Source organism: Felis catus, chromosome D1 (assembly GCF_018350175.1).
Source record: "Felis catus isolate Fca126 chromosome D1, F.catus_Fca126_mat1.0, whole genome shotgun sequence".
Classification (NCBI taxonomy): domain Eukaryota; kingdom Metazoa; phylum Chordata; class Mammalia; order Carnivora; family Felidae; genus Felis; species Felis catus.
Window position 1 is genome coordinate 22,389,714 of NC_058377.1, and position 21,989 is coordinate 22,411,702.

General features: G+C 51.1%; 1 protein-coding gene and 1 long non-coding RNA gene across 13 annotated transcripts in view; one reads left to right on the plus strand and one right to left on the minus strand.

Annotated features, from left to right (window-relative positions):
• The window catches only part of PKNOX2 (PBX/knotted 1 homeobox 2), a 316,891-nt gene extending 295,889 nt beyond the window's left edge, over positions 1 to 21,002 (plus strand). For 10 of the 12 annotated variants that reach the window (XM_023239270.2, XM_023239269.2, XM_019811510.3 and 7 more), the window contains 4 exons: positions 37 to 156; positions 16,658 to 16,734; positions 17,640 to 17,818; positions 18,808 to 21,002. In XM_023239270.2, coding sequence (XP_023095038.2) covers positions 37 to 156; positions 16,658 to 16,734; positions 17,640 to 17,818; positions 18,808 to 19,034 — 603 coding nt within the window. In that variant the 3' untranslated portion in view covers positions 19,035 to 21,002. The remainder of the gene's footprint in view (positions 1 to 36; positions 157 to 16,657; positions 16,735 to 17,639; positions 17,819 to 18,807) is intronic. The other 2 variants (XR_002736140.2, XM_045038500.1) reach the window with 2 other exon arrangements.
• Positions 4,404 to 6,257, minus strand: LOC109491866. The gene is made up of 2 exons (XR_002145430.2): positions 6,031 to 6,257; positions 4,404 to 5,146 (listed from the first exon to the last, which is right to left on the minus strand). It is a non-coding gene; the product is annotated as an uncharacterized LOC109491866 (long non-coding RNA).
• Positions 21,003 to 21,989: the final 987 nt, after the last annotated feature.

Below are 21,989 nucleotides of genomic sequence, written 5' to 3' on the forward strand. Positions count from 1 at the left end.
CTGCTGATGCTGATTTTTTCTCCACGTGCCCTGAAGGTTAACCTTGACCTCACCTCCCTCCTGGACAATGAGGATAAGAAGTCCAAGAACAAACGAGGAGTCTTGCCCAAGCATGCCACCAATATAATGCGTTCTTGGCTCTTCCAACATCTCATGGTGAGTGTGTGTATATTGGGGGTGTGGAGTTGCAGCGTGGGGCGTGAATAACTCCCCCAGTGTCAGACTCTGCTGTCGTCCCCAGATCTGCACAGGGTGTGGCCCCAGAGAGAGGCTCTCTGATAGAGATCTCATCTTCCAGAGACCGGGTCAGATGGGAGGATTTAGTGGGGCCTAAAGCTGGGACGCTCTCTCTAGTGCTTGCTACTGACATGAAAAAGCGTGACATCAAATGAGGGAATGGGGATAGACATGTTCTGAAGAGAACTAAGGACTGGGAAAGTGTCTCATGAAGGTGGTGAGATTCCACGGGGTCAGGGCTGTGGTTGCTACAGGTGGCCACGCACACCCCTGCCCTTCTCCCATGGAAGAAAATGATGATTCTCAGCTCGTGCTCTTCTGTTTCCCGGAGTCCTCACCACTGGGGTAGCAGTGTATGTGTGTCCCTTTTCCCTGTCCCTCTGGTCAGACCAATGAGGCACGGTGCTGGGGAGTGGTGGCTGTGACCATCGAGTCTGGAGGGAACAGCCCAGGGAGAAATCTCTTTCCTTATGTAACAACTGCCTTCATAAGCCTCTATGGTTGCTTCCATAAAATGGCAACACAGCCTTGGGTTTCAATGCAATGTCTATAGAGAGCCTGCTGTGTGCACTAACATGATGGCAGTTGTGTGCTGTATACATTGTTAGTAGCAGCAGATAGGACTTCGGTTGAATGTCAGGAATGAATTTGAAACTAGAATCCCCTAGCATCATTCAAAAGTTGTAGCAATAAATGAAGACCAATGGCCATGTCTGGGCTGCCTGTGTAGGATGTGTGTACGTGTGTGTGTGTGTGTATGTTTGTGCACATGTGTGTGTATGTTTGTGTGTGTGTTTGTGTATGTGTGTGTGTGCGTTTGTGTGCGTGTGTGTGTGTGCACGCACACACATGTGTGCACCAGAGTGGGAGGGTAGATTCTGGACGCACCAGCCAACTGGCAGGAGTCTGCGAGGTCTTGGCCTGGCAGTACAAAGACAGACAGAAGCAAACAAATACCAAGGACTGTCTTGGCCTGTGAAGTGTGGGAAAGAACGGGGAGTGAGGGAAAGTCTTTCTTCAGAGAGGAGAGGAATCAAAGGGATCATGGGAATTAGTCAGTCGGTCAATCAGCAACCCTTCATTTGGAATGCCTCTGAGCACCTGGGTGGCTCGGTCAGTTAACAGCTCAGGTCATGATCTCGCGGTTTGTGGGTTCAAGCCCCTCGTCGGGCTCTGTGCTGACAGCTCAGAGCCTGGAGCCTGCTTCGGATTCTGTGTCTCCCTCTCTCTCTGCCCCTCCCCCACTCATGCTCTGTCTCTCAAAAACTGAATAAATATTAAAAAAAAAAATTTGAAGTAAAAGTACGTCCAGAAGCCATGAAGCCCAAGCCTGGGCCATCATTCCCAGATATGGGCATCTTAGGGACTCTTCCCTGGAAGTGCTGGGCCCACACGCCCAATGAACAGGAAGAATTGTTCAAGGGTGACCAGTGAGGGGCTGGAGCTCTGCCTCTCCCCTCACATGGCCAGCTCTAAGAGCCCCCAGCTCTAAGGTCTTGGGGCCACCCCAGTGAAAGCTGAGGAAGCAAAATTTGGAAGCACCACCTAGAGAACAACCAGGAACCTAATTTGGAGAGAGGGGGTTGGAAGGCTATGGGTCAAGGTGAGGAGAGGAGGTTGGAGAGACTCCAGGAACTTAGTGTTGAAGCCAGGAGCAGGGCCAGGTATGGAGGCTTCCCTCAGGCCTCCTGGGAGCAGCTCTGACTCAGTAGCCGAAGACGGTGGTGGGGATGCCCAGGCCTCTTGCCTGTCCTGGTTTTCCACACCATCAGGGAGCCCCGGTGGCCCTGTGAGCCCTGTGTCCATGCTACAACTCCCAGCCCCACCTGTGGGAAGAGGGGCTCCCTGGGAACGATCCATTTCTGTGCCCTGGCCCATCATACCCAGCATGGGGGCAGCCGTCCCTCTCCCAACCCCACCCTGCCACGGGTCCAGAGCTGGCTCCACACGTTGTGGCCCAGTGATGTGTAACTCTACACTATGAGCGTGGTTGAAGCTCATGGGTGTTTGAGGGAGCCAAACGTGAGCTCAGATCTAGACTCTACCTCTTACTCTGTAACCTGGGCACACTCACCTCTTGTGAAGATGACGAAGAAGCAACGGAATAATTGCCAAGATCCTGGCACACTGAGGAGCTTAATACACATTAGTTCCCTGTCCTTCCTTCCCTGCCTCCTCCACCCCATGCATTTTTGAAGACTGATGTGAACATACCTGCAATATCATCCCTGAGGGGGAGAAAAGGCAAGCATAGGAGGGGAGAGGAGGCTGCATTACCATTTCCCCTGCCCAAGCGCCCAGGCCAGCACCTGCACTGACCCCTGCGGATTCCTGCTTCAGCTACCTGCCACACCCCATTTGCAACTCGCCCCTGACTTAAGTCTTGAGACTACAGCGTCACCCTATCTGCCCCTCCTGGCTGTGTCTCCCCTCTGACCTTGGACTTCAGTTTACATCCTGCCCTTTTGCCCCCTTCCTGCTGAACCCCCCTCTACAGCTTAGGGTCGTTTCTTTCCACTCCATGGCCACTTCCAGCCAGACTGGGGATGGCGGGAAAGTAGAGGTGGAGAAGAGGGGGAGTAGTCACTGAGCACAAAGAAGAGGGGGAGGAAAGACCCAGATCGGCTCTACAAAAGGAACTGGGAACCATTGAGAGGGCTTGCTGAAAAGCATGAGTAAGACTTTCTGCCCCACACCCTCCCACCCTGGACCCTCTCCAGCTCCTAGTGCACTCAGTGCGGATACTATTAATAAAGCACTTAATATTGGCAAAGTCCTCCCTCGGTTAATGCCTTCCTCACAGCGGCCATCAGGAGAGGACAAGGGAGTGACCCCTAGCCCTTTAAAAAAGTCACAACTCAGAACCTCTGGACCGGAGAAGGAAGGGATGGGGAGATGTTCAGGCTCTAGCGACACAGCACGGCACAGCTGTCGCCTGCAGGCCCAGTCTGGGCCATGGATCAGCCTGGCTACCCAGACACAGGTGGACGCACATGCCCCCAAACCCCAGCTCAGGAGAGGCTATGAAGACTGGGTAGGGGGGCACAGCAGAAAGAAGACAGGCTTTCAAGACAGACACACAGGGGCATGAACTGAGGTCCTGCCCCCAGCTGTGCAATCTCTTGGAGTCTATTTCTTTGAAAAAAGATAATACCCATTTCTCATGCTTGAAAAATTAAATGAGATCACATGTATATAGAGCCAACCTTGGTACATAGTCACATTTGAGAAATGTGAATCCTCTTTGAACTTTCTAGAACAGTGCAAGGATTTAGTCTAGGACTAAGAGCAAGTTTTTGAGACCCGGGCCCACAATTTGTGCAAATTAGAGGTGGACGGCTGATCTGTTGTTCTGATCTATAACACTTACTGATTTTGCCATCTTTTGACCCTAAAAATATACTGAAGAATTCCGTTACTGGCCTGTTCTGCGTATATATGTGTATGTGTGAAATCTCCATGTCTCCTTTCTCTGACTCAATTGTAAATTACTCCAGGATAGAGATCATACTCCTGTGGGTCCTAAAGATTTGCTTCCCAAAGTGTGTACCTTTATAGGATGTTACAGGTGTTGCTCCCAAGACAGGTTAAATGAGTTGGGGAAAACCTGGGTTATACAAAGATTAGCTCAGTTCTTGATTCTTAGTGAATGTGCAAGAGGGGTCATGATTGGAAGATTTCCCCAAACATATTTGATCACTCGAAGACCGCCTTTGTTTTCATTGTCACTTTGAGGAACAACTCTGAGACTGTAGCTCTTGGGAGATACAACTCTGCGGTAATGCCTTACGGGCATAGAGTAGCTGTTCAAGTTTTAGGAAAATAGGGTAGAAAAAAGTGTGAAAAAGGACAGATCTCAATATACAGTAGACGTTCTCCTATCCGGTACAGTGGGGACAACCCATTTGTTGATGGCTTAATTGGAAAAGTTGGCTGAAGAAAGGAACAGCCATTAAAAAGATACATTTCAGAGGCGCCTGGGTGGTTCAGTCGGCTGGGATCCAACTTCCGGCCAGGGCATGATCTCGCCATTTGTAAGCTCAAGCCCCACATGGGGCTGTTTGCTGTCAGTGCAGAGCCCAGTTTGGATCCTCTGTCTCCCTCTCTCTCTGCCCCTCCCCCACTCACACTGTCTCCCTCAAAAATAAAAATAATTAAAAAATAAATAAGAACAAAAAGATACATTTTATTTTAATGTAGAATATATGCACACACATTGGTTTGCAAATGTCCTGATAGAGGGGGGAAGATCTTTTTCTGATTAAGGGTCATACTTTTACCAGCACAGACCTCTCCTATAGTAGAACATCTATAAATTCCATCCTTATTTAACATCAATAAGAACTTTGATGTCTGGGAAGTAATCTGGCTACGGGATCTTTCTAGACTTTTGTTATGTATTCCAGCCTCTTAAATTTGCCTCACCGATCCTAACTATGTGGCATTTTTAAGGAAATCGGAATCTCGAATCTTTCCAAAGCATCCCACTTAGTTTTCTTAGCAAGAATAACCTTCTTTTTGCGCTTCGATGGTATTGGTTTACAGAATAGTTAATTAAATCACATGATTACACTAGCACGTATAGACGGAGTAAACCAGTCTGGATACAAACACTGCCAACTTCCTGAGAAGCAGATACTATTGTCTAATGAACATTCTACACAGTAGCCTGTTCACCTGGAGCATCCAGGACAATGTGGACATTAGTTCACCTGGGTTGCAGAAGAGATGGAGAGCATATGCTAAATCCACAGTCTCGATTAGTAGAGATTGTCCATTAAAACTTCTGTCATAAATACTAGTCTTTTCTGTTGTCTTCTTTCCCTCGGGGAGAAGCTCGTATTCTTTGACTCCTTTCGTCCTGTGTGTGAGGCTTCTTGTCATTTCCACTGTTGTGTGGCATTAGCAGCTACAGAAATAGATTCAGATGAGAGAATGCTCCTGAACTGGGACTTTCCCCCCAGAGCCTTTTTTGCTGTGAGGCTGCAGTGAGATTGGGAAGGTTTCATCCATTAGCCGCTTGCTTTTGGGTCCCCAAAGAATCCAGTGATATTTTCTTACTATTGGCTTTTGGTTGAAAGAGGCCAGACTCCTGCTGGAAGCAATCACTCCATAGCAAACCCAGGCCGGGGGAGAAACCCCAGCAGAGGGTCCTCTCCACGGAGGAAGGAGAGAAAGGCTCCGCTCTCCTTGCCCAGCTTCTGCCCCCACCCCCTGTTCTCAAGATCCTAGCACCCCTGGCCCTGCCGGGTCACTCTGCTCATCTCCACCCAAAACATGACTGTTCTCTGTGCTACTGCCACTGAAGAACTTTATAGAATATTCTCTGCATGTCGGGGAGGGGGGGGTCCCAGAGAAGAAACCAAGCCCCAGCAGCCCCTGCAGGGCGGGGGATCTATGCGAAGCATCTTCAGACATCATCTCATTGAATCCACCCAGCCAGTTATCCTCATATCCAGTATATCCTCATATCCAATATTGGATATCCTCATATCCAATAACAAAACTGGACTCAAAGGAGGGAACCTATCCCCCAATATCTCACGGGATTTGAGCCCAGGTCTGTGGTGCCTCGCAGCTCTAATACGTCACCCACTAGGCTACACTGCCTCTGCATTGGCCCAAGAAACACCACAGCATCTCTGGGCTCCCATGCCAAGTCTAGGTGAAGTAACAGACGCTGCGAGCAGAGGCTCTCAGTGGAGACAGAGAGCTCTGTCCTGGGGGTGGGGGGTGGGATGCAGGACTTTTATATGCCAGCCTTAGTTTCCAGACACAGCGAGGCCGCCTCACCCTCCCTTCCTTTCCTCTCCCTTCTTCATCCATCACATTCACAGCGCCAGTGTGGCATCCAGCCAGGGTCACAGTTGTGCGCTGCTCACAGCCATCTCACCCGACCCTGTGTCCCAGGTGGCTGCCTTTCCACCTGGCCACGCGCAGCTGGAGGGCCTTTCTCCGGGGCCCTCGTCCGAAGTCTGATGATGTCACAAAAGCTGAGAGCATAAAATGTACCAGCAGACTTCTCTTGGTGGTTGGTTTTTTTTTTTTAATTGAAATGTAATTTATATACCATATCATTCACCCCCTTTTTAACTAAATTTGGAGATGCTTAGTATATTTAGAGTTATACAGTCATCACCACTAACAAATTCCAGAATATTTTCATCACTGAAACAATTTCTGTACCCATTAGCTACTACTGCTCCTGGGCCCTAGAAACCAGTATTCCACTTGCGCTCTCTGAGGATTGGCCTATTTCAGATATTACATGAATGGAATCATAAAATGTGTGGTCTTCTGTGTATGGCTTCTTTCACGCAGCAGAATGTAACCAAGGTTCATCCCTATTGTGATACGTATCAATGCTTCCTCTGTTTTATGGCAGAACAGTATTCCATTGTATGGATAGAACACATTTTGTTTATCCACTCATCAGTTGGTAGGCATTTGGGTGGTTTCCACTTTTTGGCCTCCGAATAATGCTGCTATGAACATTCCCATACTCTACATGATCCGAGCCCGTCCTTATCTTAGTGAGTCTTTGTCAGATCCCCAGCTATTCTCACCCACAGCACCGGAACCCTCCATGCTGGGCTTATCCCCGCTGGGTGAAACAGGCTGCTGCATCCATGGGTACACCGTGTGCCCTGCATATGGGCTCCTGACCAAGGAGAGGGTGTGGACATGAAATCCAGCTGTAGCTTCTGTGCCTTGGCGTTATCTTCAGTTACTCAACAAATACTCTACGTGTGCCTTGCCACCTTCCCTGTGCCTACCATTGTATTAAGCCCCAAGGAATTATACATCTGTCCCTGTCAGAGACCCACTAACAGGATCCGTCTACAGCTGACTTAGAAAACGGTGATGTCTCTTACAAACAGGAAGAATGCGTGGTCTATGGAATGGGCATGGTTCTGGATGTGAGTGTCATACCCCTTCTACCCAGCCAGGGGTACCTGGGGCAAGTTGCTTAACCCCATCAGGCCTCAGTCTCCTCTGCTCTAAAATGGGAATGACAATATCCAGCTCACAGCGTCGTAGCGAGGGTAGAGTAAGATGATAGATGTGACAGTACTTTGTCCTGATACAGACACCGCCATTGTTGCAAAGGCCACCCGTCTCCCTCCGGGAGTCCCCATAACCTGCCCTGTCTCAGAAAGAGCTGAGAGAAATCTCAACACTTCTAGGGAATCTGTAGGGAAAAGTAAGAAAACTTGAAAAGCAAAATCGGAGGAACTTAAAAAGACCATTTTTGTTCCAGAATATCTTGTCTGCTACTTTTTTCCTTTAACTGTGTCACACTATCTGAAATTCCACTCATCAGATGTCCACTTAAAGGTATCCAATCCCTGTCAAAACCAGATGCCTATAGAGAGACCGGGACGCCATCATTCCTTCACAGCTTAGTATGAATTAGTTCCAAAGCTTGCTGTTTTACTCCCACTCGGCTAAGATCCACTTCATGGGAGGAGTACCAATGCTTGTTAGTGGTAGAAAATGAAGATAGGACATTTTTTAACACAGTATTTTGAGGAGGCAAACCAGGCTGGCATGCCAGGGAAAAGGTTTCTAGCAATTGTTCTGTTTCTAGCAGATTCTTTGAGGTCCCTGACCTTTTGAGAATCTGATGAAAGTTTTATCTGCATCATCATGAATATAGTTTCAGGAGATTTGACCCTGAAGTCCCAGCAGCCAGAGGCCTCAGATTCAAAAAGCTGACCACAGGGTCACACGAGGGTCCTGGGGCTGGTGAGAAAAGGTGCTCAGAAGTGCCAGCAGGGAAAGGAAGGAGGTCCAAGTCTGTGCTTACCATCTCAGAATTTACTCAGGTCTAGTCTGCCGCCTCAAATTACAGTGAGATCTCTTGTTTGTCCCTGAATTCTGTGGGCTCCCTTCCACCAGAACACAGATCTTTAACTAAATCGGCCTTTGGGGCTAGCCTGGAAAGCTAGCTGTTAAAACAAAATAACTTGATTCTAGGGGGAAATAGTAATCCAAGTTCCAAGTATCGTATCTATCCACCAACACCTAAGTTTCAGGTATGAGACATGATTTCCGCAGTCAAGGGACTGGTCATTTAACTGGGGGATAAAGTATACACAGAAACCAAGAGTGGTCAACCCATGATGTAATCAAGCGCTAACACACATACACACACACACACACGTACTCCAGGGGTCCGAGAACGGAGGCCTCAGTATAGGTGAGAGGAGTTTGACCATCTGTGTTGGTCAGACACATCCGGATTAGTGTGTCCAGTACTGAGGATCACATTTCAAAAGGTCCTTTGGCAAGTTGTGTCCAGAGAAGAGCGGTCAGGATGGGGAAATGTCTGTTCAAATGACTAACAGGAAACGTGTCATATGATGATTGGTTAAGAGGACTGGGGATGTTCAGTCTGTAGAAAAGATGTGTTCCTTATAAGGAACAAGGGTTTTGGAGGTACACAGGCCTGGGACTGATCCCAGCTCCATTTTGTACTTGCCATATGACCTTGAACAGGTCAACTAGCATCTCTGATGTTAATTTCCTCTTCATAAAGTGGAGACAATAATACCCGCCTGTGGTGAAGATGATCAATAATATGTTAAAAAGCGCAGTGCCTGACAGATGGTCGAGCCCAGAGGTGGAGTGGACGTGGTTAAAGATACAGGGGGTGCGAGTCTTGGCTCTGACACTCACTGCTTGTATAACCTGGAGCCAGTTTTTTTTAACCCCTCTGGGCTTAGTTTTTCTCATGCGTGAAATGTGAAGAAGGATGCCCGTTTTATAGGTGCCTAGAAAATTCAATGAGAATACATGGCAGGTACTTTGACAGAGTAAGTGTTCAAAGTTAACCAAAAACTATAGACATCCCATGCGTGGTGGGTAGCTCTTGTCATGAAGTGAGAGGCAGTGCTAGAGGCCCCTGTGTGACTTCAGAGGACAGTGTAGGCTCTCTGGATGAGTAGGGAGGAGACTTGAGTTCAACAGAAAGACCTTCTCCACCATCAGCGCAAAGGGCTGCTGCACCGTGTCCATTGGCTCCGCAGAGCCACGTTTCCCCACCTTTTCCGAGATGGTGCACACAGAAAATGACAGTAAACCAACTACGTTGCTTGTAGCTGGAGACCAGCCAGGGGACTCCCACCACCCTAGACCCCACCAAGCCACCTTGGCACTATCCCGGCACACCTGTAAGTTGTTGGGGTGCATCGCCGAGAGCACTGGCATCAAGGACTCCTGCCCAGTGGGAGAGCTGGTCTCAGAAATTTCGAAGGCTCTGTGCAATACAGAGATGTTGGTTTTTAACAAGCCCCACAGGCTGATGAACCAAGTTAAGGTTCAGTGGGGGAACTGGGACTTGGGTGAGGCCTGGAAGGGTGGCTAGGATCTAGGATTGGGTAGAAAGAGAAAGAGGAGTTGTTCGGGTAAGAATTCTCTCCCCACTGACCATCAGTGCCCCCTGTCTGGCCTGTGATTATTGTTGACCAAAGAGAGTGACCCCTCCTTCTAGTGTTATGAGCATGAAATCCTCCTTTCCCCTTACTCACTCCCCCGGAGGATGGGGAACTGTGTGGCTCTTTGTCGTGCCATGACTTGTCTGTCCCATGCTGCTCAGGCGTCTGTACCTGTAGAGCTTCAGTAGAAGGTACATCAGGAGCTAGAAGAAGTCAGGCCAGCCATGTCTTGACACGTTCATCTCTCTGTGCCAGAGAAACATTAGGTCTTGGATTCCTGCCAGTGACGTGACACTGTTTTCTCACACCCACCCTTCATGTGGGATGGAGAGGGCACAGTTGAAGCTGCCCTCCAACTCCCCCAGGACAGACAGAGAGTGTTGGAGGCGTGCCCTGGGGCAGCTGTAGTCCCAGGGCATGGGCCGCACTGGTTGCTTCAGCAGCAGTGAGTCCCAGGGGAGGAGGTGAGATTGGTGGTCTCCATTAAAGGTGGGACCTTGTTGACAATAGATTGGACAGCCGCAGGGCTGGATGGAGCCCATCAGAGAAGTCGGGGGGTGGGGGGTAAGAGACCACTGGCGTGCACTGTGTCCCAGGACCCTCCCTTTGGGAGCCTGCAGCTCTCAAAGATGCCACCTGAAAAATGGCCAGGGGAGATTTACAACCTCACAGCATCCCCCAAGAAGCCTGAGGCCCACGTTCGGGGGAAATACCCCATCGTGTGTGCACAGGGACTGGAGCAGTCCCAGAATCCAGGAGATAAAACCATTTGGAAAAAAAAAGAGCACATCTCTACATGCGCAGAAGGGGCTGCCGGGAGCTCCTGCCATGTGTCAGAAAAAACAACCTGTGGCTTTTTCCCAGAGACGGAACCACGTGTGCCAAGCAGCAGATTGATTTTATTCATGATTGATTGATTGATTGATTTAACAAACACTCACAGAGTGCCAGGCTGCCAGGCACTTTTCTGAGCACTTTTCAAACAGTAACTCACTCAGTCCTTATTACCACCTCAGGGTAGGTGGAAATCTTTCCCCCAGTTGACAGAAGAGGAACCCGAGTCACAAGCCCAAGGTCTTGGGCTGGTGAGAGACCAGGATTCCAAGCCAGAGAGCCTGGCTCTAGAGTTCACGTTTTACCTACTTCACACCATGCTGCCCCCAAGACTCCTCTAGAAAGCTGGCCGGTGTGCCCCCATGGACCCTAAGGCCCCCAGTCCCCCTCTCTTTCCCCACAAACATGCATGGAACAATCACTTAAAGGAACGGCCCTTTGAGTAAGTAAGGGAGCCTGAGTCTAGCTAGAATTCCTGGGAAGTCTGAATCCCTGATGCTCCCCACTCTCTCCCACTCTTCTTCACTCTCAAGGACACACAGGGAAGGGTGGTAACCACCACTTACCCCCTTAGGTTGCTATGATCATCCAGGCCACAAATACATACTGAACACTTACTGTGGGCCAGGCATTTTCTTTAGCATGGATGAGGTTGGAGTGGAAAGAAAGGTGGGGGTCCCTTTCCTCAAAAGCAGGCAGCATGTTTGGTTTGGGTTACAGACAACTAAGCAACTCATCCATGTAGCGCATGGAACCCTGGGAAGGGTAAGCGCTGGTGCCCATGGGAGAGGAGTCCGAGCAGGCATGAGGGACTGGGGTCGGGTTAGGAAGGACCGGTCTTGTTGCAACGTGAAGGAGGGATTGAAATAGACAGCAGAGGGAGGGGGAATTGTTCTGAGATTGCGGGAGGGTGAGGAACTGGGAGGTGGCAGATTTTTTCGCAAGGGAATACTATACAGCAATGAAAATGAACAGTACAGTTATGCAGAACAACCGTACATGAATCTCACAACTCTACTGTGGAGTGAAATACTGCATGCTGTCTGATTCCATCTACATAGGGTCCAGAAACCAGGCGAAAGTAAACCACGATGTTTAAGGATGAGACATAGATAGCAAAACTACAAAGGAAAGCAAGAAAACCATAAAAATCAAGTTATCTTTGGGGACGATATCTTTTGGGGGTAGTGATTGGGAAGGGGCACAAAGGGGGCTTTTGGGTGCTGGTGGCATCCTATTTTTTCACCCGGGTGGTGGTCACACTGGTGTTTGTGATATTATATAAAGCCATATACGTTTTCGTTCTTTGTACTTTTCCGTGTGTGTGTACAACTATAAGGGGGAAGGGAGTAAAAAGGAGAGAAAGAAGAAAGGAAGGTCTGCACAAGGTCAATTACAGTAGAAAGAGAAATTCCTCTCCATTCTAAAAGGCTCAGGTTTTCCCCCACTTAGCCTCTCTGAAATCAGGATGCACCCCGCCGTCGGTGGCATCTCCGATGTGATGAAACGGGGTTGTTTCAGGGACCCCCACCCCCACCATCCTGACTGCCTCTGTTCACTTGGCATCTGACCCTCCTAGAGCAAGGCCACGCCCACAGAACTGGGGCTGCCACAGGGCACGCGCCCAAGGTTGGTCAGGAAGGAGAAGGGAAGAGGGCTGTCGTGGACACGAGTGCGGTGCCAGTCATGGCGGGAAAGGGGGGATGGAAAACTGGCTCCAAGCCCTGCTTCACCGACAGCACAAGGCCACTGGCACTGGCAGTCTCCCACTTCCTGTGTGATGTCCTTCGGTGACTGGCCGGCCTCACGCTTATGTGCCCGGGCTAGGAGGTGGAAGGACAGTCTCGGGGTGCAAGAAGTGGTCAGGGACCTATGAACCATCCCTGGCCACACTTCTTTCTGGCCCAGAACCCCAGGAGGAACTCACTCTTCCAACCGAAAGGTGCCTTTAGCTTCAATTTAGGCCAGATGAGACCTGAGTTAGGAGGCCGTAAAGCGAGGTATCAGAGAGAGGCGGGAAAGAGTGTAGGTCAGATTTCAGAGGGACTTCCTGACGGCAGCTGTGGCGCCATGAAACAGCTCCTCTGAGTAAATGCTGCAGTTCCCTTCCCTGGAGACTCAACAGTTGACTCCGTGCTGTCTGGGGGGTCTCGCTACGTGGTACGGATTGAGTCCCTGGAGCGCACGTGCTCTACCTGCATTATCTCATTAGATCAGCCCCCAAGTCCAAGAGGGACGCACTCTTTTGTTAATTCCACGTTAAGCCAAGGAAGCTAATGATGGAAAACCTAGAACAAGTTGCCAAGCTCACATAGCTGGTAAGTGCTGGGTGCAGGAGTTGACCTCTCCAAAGGCCAAGCTCCTTTCCACCAGGCAGCTCGGCCTAGTTGTGCAAGCCTCCATGCCGGCCCTGAGAAGGATCTGTCATTTTCTGGTCCGTTCTGTATCTCTTTTTCAAGGAAGGATTATGTACTTCCAGAAAGCGGCTGCCACTTCCCTCTCCAGCTCCAAAGGAGTTCTTCCAAATAACGATCAGAGAACAGCTACTGTGGCTTGATGGCTTACCACGATCTCATCTGATTCCTCTTCCCGTCCTTGGCCCCGAGCCTTTCCAATTGTGCTAAAAGTAGCACTGACCAAATCGAGGTCTGTCCAGGGCTCAGGACTATTTTGACTCTGTCCTCAGGAATCATCTGGTCTGAGGCGTGTCCGAGCTGGACTGCTCCCATGAGAACTCAGATGCGGAGCCAGGAATGTTCTGGCCGGCACACCTGTCCCCAGAGCTGAGCCAAAGCTGCCACTCACCCCATGGCCTCCACCACGTGCCTCCTGAGATACTGGTTCCAGGAGGGTTGGGTGGTGGCACCTGCAATGTGGGAGGATGAGAGGTTTATATCTTTATCCATAAGAGAACAGCCAGCCAGTTTCCGTGACACTGCCTCTTACCCTCTCCATTACACGGGAGCATGTTAATCTATGGATTTATGACATCCACTCAGCACAGAGGCCTGCACCAGGAACCTCCTTAGAGACAGCAAACATTATCCTTCCATGAGAGGCTGAAGGATTTCCTGCCCTGGAGGTCTTCAATAGTGGAAGAGATTTGCATCCGACTGGCTTAAATGTAAATCCTGGTGCAAGTCCCCTGCCTGAAATGCCGATCCCCTCCTTTGCTAGAATGGCTTGGCCATTCTTCAAAGTCCAACTAAAGTCTCACCTCCCTCGGGATGTCCTCCCTGACCAGCCCAGCCCACCCTTCTCTTCCCACTCAATGGGAACCAACACACTGCCCTTTAATAGAGGTTTCTTCCCCCTGTGCCTGTAGCTCTTCCCTCTACGCTGTGAGCTCTTACAGCCAGGTACCTTTCACTGCCAGCACCCAAGACACTGGAGCCCCCCACCACTTGTGGGCAGATGAACCGGCCCAGCTGGCAGGAACAGCCTTGCTCTGCTCAGGAACCAAGTTGGCCATCTCCTTCTTGTGTTGGTTCACTCCTGTGTTCCATACACAGACACCAAACATCTACTCTGCCTGTTACCGGGCTGGACAGTGGAGATACATTGTCTGATAAGACCAGGTTCCTGCCTGAGAACAACTCTCGGTATCTTAGGGAGACATATGACCATATGGCGGGCTATATACCCTCTAGGTGGAATATGCCCACTATGTGGGAATTTGTTATTGAATTCAATAATATTCGATAATATAGTTATTCAAACAGCGGTGACGATCTCTGCCCCGGGAAGGTGGGAAATGCCTCACAGAGAATCTGATCTGTGACAGGTCTTCCCAGAAGCTCAGGAACACACACAGTGGGAAAGTGGGAGAAGGAGCTTTGCAGTGGAGGGAACAGCACGTGCAAGGTCAAGAAGGCACGAAAGGGCCTGGCGCAGCCTGGGAAGGCCGGAAAGATGCCGTAGTTTGCTGTGTTCTCAGTCCACCTGGCCATGGACAGGGAGGCCGCTTGGCTCCTTATCATGAGTAGGGGAATTGGAACTCCACGGGGCAGGAAAGTAGGGCTTGGGCCCTGCCCCTTCCTCAGAAGGTGTCAGAAGCATAGAGCCCCTGCTCCCCTACCCCTGGGGCCTGCAGTCTCTCCTCCCACCTCCCTCTGTTCCTTCCCAGGTAGGATGAACTTGGCTCCTGTGACGCTGATGTGTTGTCCTGCTTGTTAGAATCTTAATGTTGTATGAATCACAAGGCACGGCTGCCCCGGCATGGCGGTCAGGGTCAGAGGTGTGAATTACAACAACACGTGACCCTCACTGCTTCAGTCAGGGGGTGCTGAGGCCAACTGCTTTCCTCTGTCGCTGATAATGAGAGCACTTCCAAGGCTGTTGCTCGCACACTCATTCCTTAGACAGCTTTAAGCACCTTGCCAACACCATCCCATAATACTAGTGTGAAGAGCCACCTCCTTCCTGTAGAGCACTTGACGAGTATCATTCCGTTTAATCGTTAGATGACTTTATGATTGGGGGGTTAAGGGACATGCCTAAGAACTCATAGCAGGTCGTGACAGAGCCAGACTCTGAGTCCCAGCCTCTGGGACTCCAGAATGCCCAAACACCACTTTCTAACGCCACCCTGATCGTGAAAAATGGTCCTGGCTTATGGAAGCTGGACAGAGCCCCCCCGCCAACCCCAGATCTCCCTTCACTTCAGGACAAGGTTCTGACCCGCCCAGGCAGTCATCACACATTTACTGCATGCCTACTGGGTACGGGGTGTGGTGCGGGGACCTGAAAAAGACACAAAGACCCAGAGACCCAGTTACCATGTGGCTCCCCACCCAGTAAGTGGGATGCAGAAGGACCCCTATTCCACCACCACCCCAAACTTCCCATTCTTAATGTGACCTGTGCAGCCTTCCCATCACTCCTTCGAACCTCCTATGGTGACCATTACCCAAACCGCCACGCCTATTGCTTTGTCTCTGCTTTCTTTCCCTCAGCAGTCATTTGCATGTCATTTGCACGTGGAAGGCACTGGGGATACATTAATAAGACAAATTAATAAGACATGGTCTCTGCCCTCATGAAGCACAATCCAAGAGAGGGAAACCAACATGTAAACAGCACAGGGACTGACATGCGCCGGGACACCACTTTCTTACTCCCACAAAGACACAGACCCAGTCTTACAAAGTGGCAGCATGAAGTGAGGGCAAGAAGACTGGAACAAAATGAAAAGAACTGGGTTCCAGGCTGGTGCCACCATTGGGGGAACATTGGAGAAGTCGCTCAGTTTCTCCGTCTATCAAGTGGGAATAACAATACTTGACCTGCTACCTTATAAAATTTTAGTGATATGCTCCATTAAATGAAATTTAGTGCATGAAAACAATTGACAGGTTACCAAGTATTATTCAACTAGAGTTATCATTATATTTATCTTCTGTCTCCTGGGATGCCTGCATAAACCTGGGCACACAGTAGATATTCAGTAAATACCAGTTAATTTAAAGTGAACTGATGGGGCACCTGGGTGACTCAGTCAGTTAAGCATCCGACTTCAGCTCAGGTCATGATCTCACAGCTCATGAGTTCGAGACCTGTGTTGGGCTCTGTGCTGACAGCTCAGAGCCTGGAGCCTGCTCCAGATTCTGTGTCTCCCTTTTTCTATGCCCCTCCCCCACTTGCACTCTATCTGTGTGTGTCAAAAATAAATAAACATTTAAAAATAATAAATTAAAAAATAAATAAATAAAAATAAATTCAATTGGTTCATACACCCATTTACCACCTTCTGATAGTCCTATTGGCCGTTGTCAATCTTAACACTAATAATGCTTGACCTGCCTGCTGGGGGTTGGCCGTGAGGACCAAGTCAGGATATGAAAGTGCCTTGGAAGCTATCAATATTGAACTGTACTGACTCTTGGGGAACCAATTGGTCCGCCACCCTGTGGGGGAGCTGGACTGAGGCCAGGTGGCCCTGAATGTGGAGCCACAGTCAGGGGACAGCCTCTCCCAAGCCTTCGTCCCATTGCTTTTGGGAAACAAACATTGCACTTGTCCCAGTTTGGGCTTCCAAACCTCTGAGCTGCCTGGACCAGGGTAGTGCTTGTGATGTAGGCATGATCTCTAGGGGGCCCGGGACCACCAGGTGCCCCGCCACATTAGCCCTTTACTTCTCATTTCAGCACCCCTACCCCACGGAGGATGAGAAGAGGCAGATCGCAGCCCAGACAAACCTCACGCTCCTGCAAGTAAATAACTGGTGAGTTATCACCTACCCAGAGGCTCTCAGATCCGGGGCCACTTGCTTGGCAGGGGAATGCACAGCAGGGAAAAGAGACAGCTCAGCACAGCCCAGCTACCACAGCGGTCCTCCCAGTTGGCCTAGAAGCGGAAAGCGAGGGTCAACCCAACCGCCTGGAGCTTCATCTGCGGCTTCTCAGCGCCCTCTGCTGGGAGATTGTGTCAGGAACATCACTGGAGGCTTCTTGCTAAAAATAGGAAACCCTGCCCCGCCTATAAGTACAGAGACACACAGGAATGCAGGCATCCAAAAGCCTGGAGGAGCTGCCGGTGGTCATCTGGTCTACCCACCAACTATGTAAACTGAAAAACTACAACATTCTACAAAGCTGGGAGTGGGAAGGGGGAGGGACAGTTGACTGTGGACCTCACGGGGATCTGTTTTCCCCTTCTCTGTGTCTGGCTTGGCTGTCATGGAAATCTCAGAGAGCGAGGTCTGGTTGGATGGGAGTAGACCCAAGAGTTGGGCCCCCTGATCTGATCTCTGAGCCCTCTGGAGAGAAGTCAGAGTTTAGTGCTTCTGACTAAGGGGCCTCTTACTTCCTCTGTTCCATCCTGACCAGTCCTGAGTAGAGACTTCTGACCCTCCTCATGCATTCCTCCCAAGCTGCTTTGTGGTTACCAAGCTCCAGGTGATTCCGTGAGCCTTGCAGTGCCCGGGGGTCTTCTCCCAGCTGGGCTTTCACACCCTAGATCAGACCCCAGTCTTCCATACGGTGGATCAGCAGCTGAAAGTCCGGGAGCAGCTCTACGCTCCCTGTATATGTGCACGCATGCCCACATGTGTGTGCGCACACACACACACACACACACACACCACAATTCGGGGTGACTAACCAGGTCTCTACCTTTACCCCTGGGCAGGTTCATCAATGCCCGGAGGCGCATCCTGCAGCCCATGCTTGATGCCAGCAACCCAGACCCTGCCCCGAAAGCCAAGAAGATCAAATCGCAGCACCGGCCCACCCAAAGATTCTGGCCCAACTCCATTGCTGCAGGGGTGCTGCAGCAGCAGGGCGGTGCGCCAGGGACAAACCCCGATGGTGAGACCAGGGGATGAGTGTGCTCTAAACTGGGGCTGGCGGGCGGGCCTCCTGGACACACAAGGGCTGAACATCTACTCGCCTGAGCGGCACTGGCGGCTCTGTCGCTATAATGAGCCCCACCCGCTCTCCATCAAAGAATGTGTGTAAGCCTGAGAGAAGGGAATGTTTTTGCACATGTCTTAACAAGCCGCAAGCAACCTCACAAAGATGAGTGGGAGGCCATGGTCATCAGAGTCCGTGACCGCTCAGCAGAGCCCCCTCCTCCCTCCCACGCCCTCCCGAAAGTTCCTTAGCGCCGATGAGTGTCTGCACGGCTCCCCAAGAGCTCGGGCCATCTATAAATACTGAAGCAGGCAGCTGGCTCGTGAACGGAGGCCAGGAAGAGCTTTGTTTTCCCAGCTTCTCCATCACACCCTCCATATACACTTTTCTAATTGCCGGTCGCCTGGTGCACAATGAATAATTCAGTAAGCCAGACATTTTATAGCTTGGCACGTGAAGACAGCTCTGTGTGGGAAGTGAAGTGGAAGTGTGCGTGTGCACGTACATACCTTCGTGTGCATCTATAGGGTTGTGTCCAGGTTCCCGTGCGATGGGCAATTGCCACGGGAAGCGTAGAGGAAAGAAGCAGATTTTGAGCTAGACTGACCAAGGAGAGAATGCCAACTCCTGGCTGACTGGCACCTTGAGCTAATAACTTAACCGTCTGAGACTCGGTTTCCTCCTCTGTCGAATGGAGGTAATAACACCCATGGTGCAGAACTGTTAGAAAGTCAAGGTATTTAACGTACTTACATAGAAGATGCTCAGTAAATGGAAACTAGGAGCGCCTAGGGATGCTAAGGATGAGGCGGGGAGTGGCCAACAAGTGCACGGGCAGGGGCCGTCATACCCGGGAATTGTCCACTGCCCCCTGAGCCAGTCCACACCACTCTACCCAACGCTGAGATTCCTGGGCCTGACCCTTGCCTTCTTGTCTCACGTAGGTTCCATTAACTTGGACAACCTGCAGTCCCTGTCCTCAGACAATGCCACCATGGCCATGCAGCAGGCTATGATGGCCGCACACGAGGACTCATTGGATGGGACAGAAGAAGAGGATGAGGATGAGATGGAAGAGGAGGAGGAAGAGGAGCTGGAGGAGGAGGCCGACGAGCTTCAGACGACAAATGTCAGCGACCTGGGCTTGGAACACAGTGACTCCCTGGAGTAGTTGGCAGCCCAGCTGGCACTGGTCACCGAGCAGGAGAGGAGTGTCGTCAGGAGGGCTTCAGGGTGGGGGGGAGGGGGGCACGGGCAGGCGGCACCGAGGAAGTTGGGCCCTAGCTTCCCCAGATCAGTAGCTTGAAGAAATGCAGAGCAGACGCCTGCTCCTTCCCAAACCACCAAGCTTCAATGAGTACCCCAGCCCCACTTCCCTAGAACTGCAGAGGACTCCGTTTGCGGGGCCGGTCAAGCAGCCCATACGGAAAGGCGGGAGTGAGAGCTGGACTCACCAAATCCCTGAGGACAGATGGCACCCACGGCCCCCCCCCCCCCACTGAAGGACTTGAGTCGTTTACAAGCCCTGCACTGTGAGGCAGATCGGTGCTGTTCAACAGAATGAGCCTTGCCAGGGACACAGTTAGAAGGAAAGGGAGAGTCAAGGGCATCTGGGTTCCACCCCCGGAAGGTTCTCAGCTCCTCTGAGAGACATTCAAGGGCAGGAGGAGCCCAGACGCATCACCAGTGGCTAGCAGAGTGGGAGGCCCTGAGGCCTGCCGACCACAGCTCCCTGGGGCTCCCGCTCATATCTCCAAGGACCTGTCTCAGGCACGGGCAATCACGGACTTGGGAGAGAGGGTAGGAGCCACCACAGCCACCTTCTCTCTCTCTCTCTTTCTCTCTCTCTCTCCCCAAAATGGATGGTCAGCTGGCAGGCTCAGATCATAGGGGGTTGAGCGGAATCCCTTCCCCTGGGTTGGCTCCAGGACCCAAGGAGATGGCACAACCTGAGCTAGGAGCCATATCAAGGTGACTCTGGGGACCACAGCCATCCCCAGGTGGTCACAGAGCTCAGCTCCCGTAACAACAGGACAATGGTGTCTTATCCCAGGTGTTCCAGCCCTCAGCCCCCCCATGGCTGTTGCCCTGCTCCCAGGCTGGCCTCACCAGCCCCATTCTCTCTTCTTCATTCTTCAGAGAAGGCAGAAGAAACATTGGAAAGAAGCATCCAGTCCAACGGGAAGCCAGGGGTTGGCGAAGGTGCTACATCCCTCTTCCCATCAATATCCAAAGTGTGGGCCAGGGCCCAGAGCCAGGCAGTGCCCCACCCCACACGTCTCGCTGATCTAGCCACCACCACGACGCACGGCGCTGGAGGCACCGGGGCTCCCTCGAGGAGGAGGCTTTCTACCACCTGCCCTAACTCACACCCTCCCACCCAACTTCTGGGCCCCCATGATTGGCACCCCTCCTCCCCTCCTGCTCCACCCCTTGGCTGTGAATGATGGGACTGGTCACACGTGTGTTTTCCATTGGATTTAATTTAATGGACTTGCAGTTTCATTTGTAAATTGTGCGTTGGCCATCTCCTTCAGTGGCAGGATGCGAGTGGCTTCCTGGCTCCACTTGAGGGGACCCCTCAGGGCCCTCTGGGGCTTCCCCTCCCCCTCCTGGTTGGGGTGGAGCAAAAAGATGGTCGCTTTCCTGAGGTCTCCCTGAGATGAATGTATTTCTCCCCCAAAAGAGCTGATATTTAATGTTTTAATAGGGATTTTTGAAAAACAAATAACCTTATTTATAATCTGGGTGATCCAATCATTTTTTACTCCCTTTTGATGCCATAGGTAGAGGAAAGTCTAGCTTTTTTGGCGTGAGACTTTTGCAATGTGCAGTGGGATAAAATACATTTCCTTTTCTTCATTTTTCTTGTTCTCTCTCTCTCTCTTATTCTCTCTCTCTCTCTTTCTCTCTCTCTCTCTCTGTCTCTCTCTCACACACACACACACACACACACCCTTTCACCTACCACTTTGGACAGCGACCTGCCCCGCACAGGCACACCCGCACACATGTGCCCACACATCCTCCTCCAGCCCCTCCACCTGCCTAATGTTATGCAACCTCCTTCTGATGTATCCACCAAACCAGTACTGAATGTGGCCGAGAAGTTTTCAGTAAATCTTATTACCTACCATAATTCTGGTGCGCGGTTCTTTTTCTGTGGTTAGCGGTTACTGGGACCCCGGACCGGAAAAAATTTGGAGCCTCAGCCTACCTCTTGTTGAACCGACTACCCATGGAAGGGAACAAGGTAGAAGGCTCTCTGGGTGGCCTCAGTTTACCTTTCTGGGCCCGAAGACAGCCACATTTGGCACACGCTGTCTACGCGTCTGGCTGAAAGACAAAGAGATTAGGGAGAGACAGGAGGAAGCTCTGCGCTGCCCTCTCCTGGCAGTTCTCTCCCATAGCAGTGGAGCGCGCAGACTGTGGTCTCTTCCACCACCCTCTACCTCCCTCAAGGCCTCTGCTCTTCCCAGCTGCATCCTAGGCTCTGAGGATTTTCATCCTCGAAGCTGGTGGCCCCAGTGCCCCTCCCCCAGCCCTCACATGCCCATCCGGGTCCCAGGAATCGGGAAGGAGAGGAAGTCTTGACAGCCGCATTTAATCCTAGAGCTGCGCCTAGAGGGGAGCCTGCCCTCTGAACCCCAGGGCTCAGCACTGTATTCCCTGGGGCAAGTGGAAATTTAGGGACAGCTTCGCCCCCTAAGCAAGCAAGCTTTCTTACTTTCAGTCCCAAGGTTTTCTTATCTGGGCACTGTTGGTGAGATCGAAGTCCAGGGCATCGGTTTAGAAGCAGGAGTGGGGAGTTCCTTGCTCGCTCTCGCAAAGGCTGGGACACCCTCCCAGCCAGGCTGAAGGTGCGGAAGGGAGTGCTTACACAGGCAAAATGGCTCTGCACCCACCGCAGCTCTGAGGACCGCTCCCTGGGTCACCTCTCTCACGGAGCCCAGGCCTCCAGTCAGACCTGGAGAGTCTGCAGAGACCCCGCCTCTAGGCAGCAAGAAAGTCTCAAGATCTGCGAGAAGACGCTAGAGCCTCACCTCCCAGAGCCAGGAAGCCAGCCCGCTTTCAAAGAAGTGGTTTCCAAGGAAGACATTGTTAAAAGATGCGCTATCAAATAAAA